This window comes from Sinocyclocheilus rhinocerous, unplaced genomic scaffold (assembly GCF_001515625.1).
Source record: "Sinocyclocheilus rhinocerous isolate Xijiao unplaced genomic scaffold, SAMN03320098_v1.1 scaffold295, whole genome shotgun sequence".
Lineage (NCBI taxonomy): Eukaryota > Metazoa > Chordata > Actinopteri > Cypriniformes > Cyprinidae > Sinocyclocheilus > Sinocyclocheilus rhinocerous.
In genome coordinates this window covers 2,614,146-2,623,484 of record NW_015647035.1, presented here as the reverse complement: position 1 = coordinate 2,623,484, position 9,339 = coordinate 2,614,146, and the positions used below count along the sequence as shown (strand labels likewise).

The 9,339-nt window shown below is 34.7% G+C and overlaps 3 protein-coding genes across 3 annotated transcripts; 2 read left to right on the top strand and 1 right to left on the bottom strand.

Moving 5' to 3' along the window:
* The first annotated feature begins 807 nt into the window (after positions 1 to 807).
* Positions 808 to 1,951, top strand: LOC107708474 (basal body-orientation factor 1-like). Its single transcript, XM_016512721.1, has 4 exons — positions 808 to 928; positions 1,030 to 1,131; positions 1,416 to 1,478; positions 1,749 to 1,951. The coding sequence occupies exons 1-4, from the start codon at positions 828 to 830 to the stop codon at positions 1,828 to 1,830; spliced, it is 348 nt and encodes a 115-aa protein (XP_016368207.1). The 5' UTR covers positions 808 to 827; the 3' UTR covers positions 1,831 to 1,951.
* A 548-nt stretch (positions 1,952 to 2,499) lies between these two features.
* LOC107708471 (protein YIPF7-like) lies at positions 2,500 to 6,517 on the top strand. The gene is made up of 6 exons (XM_016512719.1): positions 2,500 to 2,935; positions 3,009 to 3,128; positions 3,241 to 3,374; positions 4,713 to 4,858; positions 4,988 to 5,169; positions 6,216 to 6,517. Exons 2-6 carry the CDS (start codon positions 3,010 to 3,012, stop codon positions 6,376 to 6,378), a joined length of 744 nt encoding a protein of 247 aa, XP_016368205.1. The 5' UTR covers positions 2,500 to 2,935; position 3,009; the 3' UTR covers positions 6,379 to 6,517.
* A 314-nt stretch (positions 6,518 to 6,831) lies between these two features.
* Positions 6,832 to 8,436, bottom strand: LOC107708472 (glutaredoxin domain-containing cysteine-rich protein 1-like). The gene is made up of 2 exons (XM_016512720.1): positions 7,966 to 8,436; positions 6,832 to 7,076 (listed from the first exon to the last, which is right to left on the bottom strand). Exons 1-2 carry the CDS (start codon positions 8,365 to 8,367, stop codon positions 7,041 to 7,043), a joined length of 438 nt encoding a protein of 145 aa, XP_016368206.1. The 5' UTR covers positions 8,368 to 8,436; the 3' UTR covers positions 6,832 to 7,040.
* Positions 8,437 to 9,339: the final 903 nt, after the last annotated feature.

Sequence of the window (9,339 nt, the reverse complement as noted above, 5' to 3'; positions counted from 1 at the left end):
ACAGGGTCATTTCCACCCATGATTTTTGTCTTATATTTATATCAGTGCTGTTTTTCTTGATTATCAGCACTATTGTGAATGTCGTGTTGATTTAATAAAAGAATTAAATAAAAAATAAGTTAGCATTTTGAGTTAAATTTTAGACACAATATTCTCTGGTTTTGCTTTATTTTTTCAACAAAAATTTCCAAATAAAACTACAGAAGAACTGTTTTGTGTCTCCAACAAAACACATCGGTGTTTCGTTTATGAATAAATTCACGTTTTGGACAAATTAATTCAGGGAATGATTCAGTGACTGAATGAATTAGCTTTTTGAACAAATCATTTGAATGAATGACTCAATAACTTAACTCGTTCAGACAGTGGCTTGCCACCACCGACTGGTGGTTTTAGTTTCATATATAAACGATCATTTTAATTTCATAATGAAATATTTAAAAAATATATATATTTTTTTTCATTATGTATGTAATTGTAAATGCAGTAGGAAATGCATTCAAGTCACATCTGAACTGTATTAAACAGTCTGTGTAAATACATCTAAATGCCACTTTAGATGCAGCTTCTGTGCCACTTCTGCAGTGCAAAGATGGATCTTGTCAAAGCTGATTTCAATAAATTCTATAAAATCCCATAAAATATTAAGATATAATTTTTTTTTCTCAATATCACACACCCCTAATTAATTCTAGAAATAAAAGTTAACAAGCAAGAGATCCAGGCTCCATTTTACTGCAAAACCTTCAAGCCTTTTTTACATAAATTATATTATAAGCTACATTATGTAATCCAGACAGGAAGCAGAAGTAAATCATAGCAGGCGGATGGATGAGTTCCTATCAGGCAGAAGGGAGAACGCTCACATTCACACCATCAACAGAACACCACACAGCACTTCCATTGGTATGGACGAGGCTGAAAAGGGGTGAGGATCTTATGCTTATTTTGTGTTTTTTTAGACAATTTTCAAAATTCTCTTCTGATGAAATGATAACTAAAAGATGCTTTTTTGTGTTATTTCATCAGCAATCTGAAGAAAGCAAAAGTGAACATATCAGAGATGACCTGGGAGCAAAAAGAGAGAGTTCTGAGACTGGTCTTTGCTAAAATGAATAACCTGAAATCAAAGTAAGTATTTATTATTATCTTACATATTAAGATAAATTGTAAATTTGTCATAATCTCTTTGGTATGGTATCATCTACCTTGAAAGAAAAAGCAGAGTTGGTGAGACAAAGATAGTAATAATGACATAGTAAAAAAATAAATAATAATAAAAATGTAAACCTTGAGCTTATTTGCACCTCTCAATTTATGAGTATAAAAAGCAGCTTCAGAAATTTCAGGACACTGAATCAAAGGAGTAACAAATGTGTATTTTCATGGCACTTTTGTTTTCTACAATTCTGAAGGAAACCAATTCATGCTCCAGCTCTGACGGAGTCTGATGGGAACCAGTGTAGCAGCAGTCCAGGGTGAGACATGCCTACAAATCTATGGTTTTCTGGTTGATCAAATAAGATTGGACACTTATCAATCAAGTCATCTTTTTTTAATATAATTCTGAACGTCATCAATTATTATTCATACAAAAGTTTAAAAACATGTCAGTTCAAAACATCACTTTGACTTTGCAGAGCACCAGAAAGAGAAAAACAATGGCGGTGAATACTTTCTGCAGACTTTTTGTTCTGCCCTATCGCACATAGACATAATTTGCAGTTATCTGTCTGTCTTTTCCACAGGAATGAAGAGAAGGAATCCCATGCAAGCTTTTTAACCCAAGCACCAGTTTCCAGTATGAGCTCCAGTGTGCCAGACCTGTAGATCATCTGACCTCATCACAGATAAGAGAGCTAAATAATGTCAAAGTATAAGTTAAATATTGCATATCAGCTATGAAATACCTGGAAGTGTTCATGAATGTCTAAACTACAAATTATAAGAAGCCCAAATATTTTTTTTTAAATGTAGAAATGCCTGTTTATCAACACTGATAATGTTGGCATTGAAGATTAGACATGAGGGACACTGAGTGAAATAATATTCAGGAGGACTTAAAAAGTCTTGGCATAAAACCACCCACAATATTAAATTGTCATTTTAGTGCAAACAAACAATTCAAACAGTATTTAATATAAAAAAAATAGTCTAGCAGTTTACTGAACATGGACATAACTTTGACCTTTTTGATTTATGTCTTCTGATGCAGTTTTTATAGCTGGATTGTTTCATAGACATCGAACAATAACATAACTAAATGTAACTAAAATAAAATTTTAATGGGAAGATGGTGAAATTGTTATCATGTAAGGTCATTTTTCTAAGTAATGATGTATTTTTGAAAATCTAAAAAATACTATACTGTTTCATTAAGAGGTGATTCATATTAGGGGAAATGTATTGTATTAGTTCCTTTGCCTAAAAAAAAAAAACTAATGTGAAAGTCAATGCTGTATTTAGACATTTTTGTAAACATTTGCAAACATTGAGCCTATACTGTAAAGATGCTGCATTTTTTGCTGTTATAAAGTGTTAGACATAATCTTTACTGATGTTTGTCTCTTTATTTTAAGGTGTATATCTTCAAATAACAAGAATGTCATTTTTTGTCCTGCCTTTATTTCTGTAACTGTGTTCATTTTCATGAACAGATACAGAGGATATGATTTAATTGTACAGCAGTTGTACTGAACATTGAGTGATGAGCATGTCATCAGTCAGTAGATCCAGAGATCATCAGGATGGCTTTACAACATGACCTGCCAGCACACTGACAGTGCTGCTCATGTCCCACAAGCAAATATAGAAGACTATTAATAGCATCTCATACACACATACAGCAAAACAGCTGCTCAGTGACCAAGCAAAGACTCGGTACAAACAAACCAAGATCTTCAAATCAAACCCTGACTTTAAAGGACACGGAAAGGTAAGAACTTAAATTCAGAACGGTTTTATACCACAAATGAACTTGTGTAGACATTCCTCATTACTTTAAGCAGAATGGGAGACTTTCAAAACTTTGAACAAGACTTCTATCAGTCTGGATATTATATGGATGGTCAGCAGGAGGATGTATATGGCTATGATCCAGTCTACGTCAATCCAGAATACCATGAAGTGTAAGTGTAAATGCATACATGTGTTTGATATCTCATTTATTAAGGTATATCAGCTAATGTGTTTCTGTGTGCAATGTAAATGTTGATTCATTATTTACCATCTGATCATCAGTGATAATTCCGCACATTTAGCAGATGAATATACCACTACAGCATCTTATAGTGGACAAGTGTATCAGCCTGTAGCGCTACCCGAGCAAACAGAATATATAGACTCATATGAGGAAGAGCCGCCACTCTTAGAAGGTAATAAATACAGGTGCATCTCAATAAATTAGAATGTCGTGGAAAATCATCACAATTAAAAGAACCAAAGACTTAAACTACTTCAGTCTGTGTGCACTGAATTTATTTAATACACGAGTTTCACAATTTGAGTTGAATTACTGAAATAAATGAACTTTTCCACGACATTCTAATTTATTGAGATGCACCTGTATAATCTATAAGAAAACATCTTTAAGCTGAAGTGTGTAATTTTGCACCACTGAACAGAACCGCAAAAAAAAAAAAGTTATACACGCACACACACACACACACATATGTGTCTGTGTGTGATTTTTTATTTTATTTTTCAAAACGGAAAAAAAAACCTTGCCCCACCCCAACTTAAGCCATTGGTCGGGTCAAGGGCGAGTCAAGTCACAAATTTTCATAGGCTAAATTCACTAATTTTTATCCATCTGTTTACCTGTTTTACCTGTCGTAAAACAGTCAGTTTATGCTTTTTGATACTGCACACTGGTATTTGTTATCATATTATTTTAATGTCTTTTCATAATCATAAACACTGGTTTGAAGAGCAAATAGTTGTACCGTTTACTGCACTTTGTTATTCTTCTTGTTATTTACCCATAGCGGCTAATGAAGTAGACGTATCGCACATTCACAGAAAATAGCTTACTTCTGCGTTGCAAAATAAAGTAATCCACACCACTGGGAATTTCGTGTGAAGGTGAAAAATTTCCCCACGCAGATTTTGCAACAGTTTTAAAGTTCTTTATGTGAAATGAATTCTAATTGATTTGAAAGTGACCTCTGTGTGAGCTGTGCTTCATACATCACAAAACTATCGACAATCGACCTTTTCCTGCGAAATTTTGCAGATATTTCTCAAATGTGACCACACCCTAAAGGGATAGTCAACCCAAAAATGAACATTTTGTCATCATTTACTTACCCTCAAGGTGTTCCAAACCTGTATTAGTTTCTTCATCTGATAAACACAAAAGAAGATATTTTGAAGAATGTTCCCGGTATTCACTTCCATAGTATGGAAAAAATAATATTATTAAAGTCCATGGCTACCAGCAACTGGTTACCAACATATTCTCTCTCTCTCTCTCTCTCTCTCTCTCTCTCTCTCTATATATATATAATTTTTTTTTATATATTTGTCTTCAACAAAAGAAAGAAACTCATACAGGTTTGGAAAAACATGAGGCAAATTTTCATTTTTGGGTGAACTATCCCTTTAACACTGCAAACTTCAGCTTTAAAAAAGAAAGGGCATTTTATGCATTAATCAAACTTAATAGAAATATATTTTTTTTATGAAAAATATGTGTATTTTTTTTCCCCCAGAGTTGGGCATTAACTTTGACCATATTTGGCAGAAGAATCTGACTGTGTTAAATCCACTGAAGCCTGCTGATGGCAGTATTATGAATGAGACAGACCTCACTGGGCCTGTTCTCTTCTGCATTGCTCTGGGAGCCACACTATTAATGGTACATCCTGAACCTTTGTGAAACCATTAACTAGAGGTACACAGTAAATTGTATTGCACTGAGGAAATGAAAACATATGTAATGTCCAGAGCATGTACCTGTGGATCTGTGTGTGTATTCTCTTGGCAGGCAGGGAAAGCACACTTTGGGTATGTGTATGGCATCAGTGCTCTGGGATGTGTTGGGATGTACATGCTGTTGAACCTGATGAGCAGTTACAGCATATCCTGTGGCTGTGTGGCGAGTGTGCTGGGATACTGCCTCCTGCCAATGGTGGGACTCTCTGCCTTTGCTGTTCTTTATTCCCTTCAGTGAGTATCCATAACTGTATAGAAACATTTACCACTTCTTTGAGTGTTTTATAGCCACAACAAATAATAAATAAAAGTTTTAGACCACTAAATATGTCCAAATCTATTTACATTTTCCATACACTCTTTCCATACAAGAATGATAACTATAACCATAAATATATTAGCATCTAAACCAACGCACCATGGTACAGTCAGAATGAGAGTTCACATAGCTGATAAAAGCATCACAATAATCCACATGACTCCAGTTCATCATTGTACATCTTGTGAACCGAAAAGCTGTGCATTTAGAAGAAACAAATCCATCATTAAGACGTTTTAACTTTAAACTGTCACTTCTGGCCAAAATACGAGTCGATAATCCATAATAACGAGTCGTGTGGATTACTTGAGGATTATTGTGATGTTTTTATTAGCTCTTTAGACTCTCATTCTGACGGCACCCATTCACTGCAGATGATCCACTGGTGAGCAAGTGATGTAATGCTACATTTCTCCAAATCTGTTCTGATGAGAAACAAACTCATCTGCATCTTGGATGGCTTGGGTGTGTGTAAATTTCCAGCAAATTTTCATTTTTGGGTCAACTATTTCTTTAGATGTTCAAGTTCTTTAAAGCAGGATGGATTCTGATTGGCTATTAAAGTTTTTATTATTTTTTGAAAGTGATTCTAATCACATTGTTCCTCTGTGCCATTATCATTATAGTTGCGGTGTGGACTCTTGATATTCTTTTAACTTTAGAACAGTTTTTTAAACTTGTCTTTATTGTTATCGTTATAATTATCATGCTTGGTGTGAACAGACCTTTAACATTCATGGAACCTGTTGAATAAAAAGTTATTTATAGTGGAAAATGTTTTTTTAGATTGTTCAAATGTACTTCACACTTATAAAAACAATGCTGTTTAAAGAACCGTTTACTGAAAACTTCTTTGGGGAACCCAAAATTCAAAAAAACCTTTTTGGAACCTTTATTTTGAAGACTGTATAATTTCAAGTATGTTGCATGTGAATAACAAGTGGCTTTTATTTTAATGCAGAGGGCTCTTGGGAACGCTGTTGGCCTTGTTTGTGATTGGCTGGTGCAGTCTATCAGCTTCTAAGATCTTCAGTTCCACTCTTGACATGAGTGGGCAGCAGCTGCTGGTGGCCTATCCCTGCGCTCTTCTGTACGGGGTCTTCGCTCTCCTAACTGTCTTCTGAAATCTCAACTATTATAAGAGATTATCACTCTAAAATCAGATGAAAATCCAGTTTGCACATAATTCACATTGCTTGTCAAAGTGGTGGCAAATCAAAGTTACTGTACATTTTTATCAGATGAATAAAAAACAAAAAGCTAACTTGAAGAGCCGGGTTAGCAAAATAATTTTTGATATTAGAATGCACACATAACTGATACTAGATGAATAAAAAATTAATATTCCAAAATTTATGAACAAAAATAAAAAGGTTTGTATGACTTTTTTGTTTTTATTGCATTAAAACTGTATGTATAATATGTATAAAACTTGATTAAAACATCTTATTGTCTAAAAAAATCATGATAATTTAATCACAAACAATGAAAGGTCAAAATAAAGAAAAGACACCTCAAACATAGGCAAACAGAATGCTCCAAGCAACCATTTGACTTTACAGATACCTTCGGTTCCTTTTTTCAAAAATGCTTTTGCAAAAAGAGAATATAAATATATTTACAGAACTACAATATACACAAATATCGAGAAGCACTTATAAACAAAAAACATTGGCCGCTGATCATCACTTTCACACACTCAAGCCTGTTGCACATCCACCCAGGGTGACGTTGTGACCCAGCATCCTCTGCTGCAGGACATCCAGGGCTGTTTTCAGACAAAATCTCATGGTCTTTTAGGCCGGTTCATAATAAGGGAATCCTTTGAAAGACACACATTATTTATTCATTTATTAGACACATATTATAGATTAATGATGAAATAGTTTACAAATCTGAAATTAACTTGTTATAGAATTAGCAGGATAAATATGTATATATATATTTCTTCAAGAGTAAGTAATGTACAGGTTAATAATAGTAACATTATACACTGAAAACACTATGCCAAAAGACTGAAGTGAAAAATATGTACTCTAGCGGTAAAGTTTGAACATATCTAACTGAATTTATAACCTAATTTATTTAAAAATCTTTGATCTAAAAGTTTCTACACAAATATAAATTGTGCCACATATAAATAGTTTTAATGTAGTTTAAAAATTTTTTAAAGTAATAATAAAGAATGTGTGGTGTGTTCAAACTTTTTACTGGTTGTAACCCTTGGTAATACTTTTACATGGTAATGTAATAATTCTTATATTATTATACCAATCTGTTAATGGGTGATATATATGAAGTAAAGTCATAATTTTCCTCTGAATATGACAATTGTGTTGGGTGCATCTCATGAAAACACCCTCAAATCAAAAGGAAAAATAAATTATATTCTGTATAAAAATGCCTATATTCTTGTGCTTAGCTGTCATCAATGCACACATCTTTATTTTTCTAAGCATGTTATTATTTAATATTTCTTGCGATTTTAGGTGAAATATAACCTGGACATGTTATTCGGTAAACATAGCCTCTTTCTCACAGTAGCCTAATTAGTCCGTCATTATAAGGCTCATTGAGTTCCTTTTTCCAGCTATTAAAAACTCATCCATCCATTCTCCCTTTCTTCTCTTATAGGTCTACAGAAAAATCTTTTCACAGCTGTATTAAACATCAGTAAATGTATTAATTATATTGCTCCAAATAAAACTTACCCCATACATTTGGGAGAGGTTGTTAAACAACACCTGTCCCGCGCTGACTTTATCTCTCACGCCTCGAATAGTTCCGTTCTTACTGAAGATGTTCACGCGTTTTCCGGTGAAAAGCTTCTCCTTGCTTGCACTAGCGTACATGAGCAGCTCGTCCGGTTCGCTGCCGCTGTCCTCCGGTTCTGGCCCCATCAGGCCGCTCAAATGGCTGTTTGCCTCCGTGATGCCGGGCGAGGTGGAGCGCTCTGGCTCTGAGCTCACGGTGGTGTCCGTGTCCGCTGAGTCTTCGAGCGCGTGCTCTCTGAACACCTCCTGCAGCACGCGACCGCTGAGCGCCGACGCCACGCGGAACCTCACTCTCCTCTCCGCTCGCTCCCCCTCAGCCCTAGATGTGCGTCGCTCCATTCTGCCGTCAAAAAAACCTACATTATACAATTTCTGTTTACTTTGAATTAGAGTGTGCCCCAGCAGGTAAAGTGCATTGCCCTGACATTAAAGGTCTTGCCTGATCTTCAGATAAAGGGCTTGTGGCACGAGGGTGTCAATTCGACACCACATGCTTTAATATTTAATAAACGCTATCGGTGGAAACCGACTTGTGTTCTCTTATGAATAAAAGATCAATCACGTGTGGGTTAAAGAACATATTGTGTATAACTAATAACAAAAGCACCTAAAGTGTGAAATAGTTTTTTTTCTCCACATTTCGACGATGCTTTTGAAACATTGACTCCAGAGGCTTGTTGAAGTTCATCAGTAGGCCTACGTTAGTAACAGAAATAGTTATCTTGAAATATTAATACTTTTAATACTGATATGAAAATATAAATATCTTGCTTTTTTAAATATTAATTTGCACTACCAGTGCTAGAAGCAGGGTGATTCTAGGATTTTAATTTTAGGGTTAGGGTGTATATATGAGGGTGTGTATATATATATATATATATATATATATATATATATTCAAATGAAAATGGCAACATCGTTTTATAAAGTATATGCGTTCATATGTGCTTCATTTTCACTGGAGGAAACCTGTGGTGTGTTGAGGGGTGAACGCAGCGAAAACCTAGGCTACAGTAGATGCAGGGGCGGATCTAGAAAATAATTTTTAGGGTGGCAAAGGGGTGGCATGGGGTCTATGAGGGGTGGCAACACCAAAGCAAGCCCCCATGCATAGTTTTTGGGTATTTATGGTCTGACATACACAGTTGTGTTCACAAATATTGTATTACCATTAAGTAATCATCTATACTGTTTAAAATAAAAAATAAATAACATTTTAATATCCATCATTTCACCAAGTCAATACACAACGTAAAAAACTTCAACAGGTTATAAATGTTTCTGAGCTTGTATCACTAAAGAAGACATGCG

Excerpts from the sequence above, each read along its gene's own strand:
- LOC107708474 (XM_016512721.1), top strand. The coding sequence starts at position 828 with ATGGATGAGTTCCTATCAGGCAGAAGGGAGAACGCTCACATTCACACC. Across the intron at positions 929-1,029 it reads ATGGACGAGGCTGAAAAGGG|CAATCTGAAGAAAGCAAAAG; the intron begins GTGAGGATCTTA and ends TTATTTCATCAG. Across the intron at positions 1,132-1,415 it reads ATGAATAACCTGAAATCAAA|GAAACCAATTCATGCTCCAG; the intron begins GTAAGTATTTAT and ends ACAATTCTGAAG.
- LOC107708471 (XM_016512719.1), top strand. The coding sequence starts at position 3,010 with ATGGGAGACTTTCAAAACTTTGAACAAGACTTCTATCAGTCTGGATAT. Across the intron at positions 3,129-3,240 it reads AATCCAGAATACCATGAAGT|TGATAATTCCGCACATTTAG; the intron begins GTAAGTGTAAAT and ends TCTGATCATCAG. Across the intron at positions 4,859-4,987 it reads TGGGAGCCACACTATTAATG|GCAGGGAAAGCACACTTTGG; the intron begins GTACATCCTGAA and ends TTCTCTTGGCAG.
- LOC107708472 (XM_016512720.1), bottom strand. The coding sequence starts at position 8,367 with ATGGAGCGACGCACATCTAGGGCTGAGGGGGAGCGAGCGGAGAGGAGA. Across the intron at positions 7,077-7,965 it reads ACCTCTCCCAAATGTATGGG|GATTCCCTTATTATGAACCG; the intron begins GTAAGTTTTATT and ends TGTCTTTCAAAG.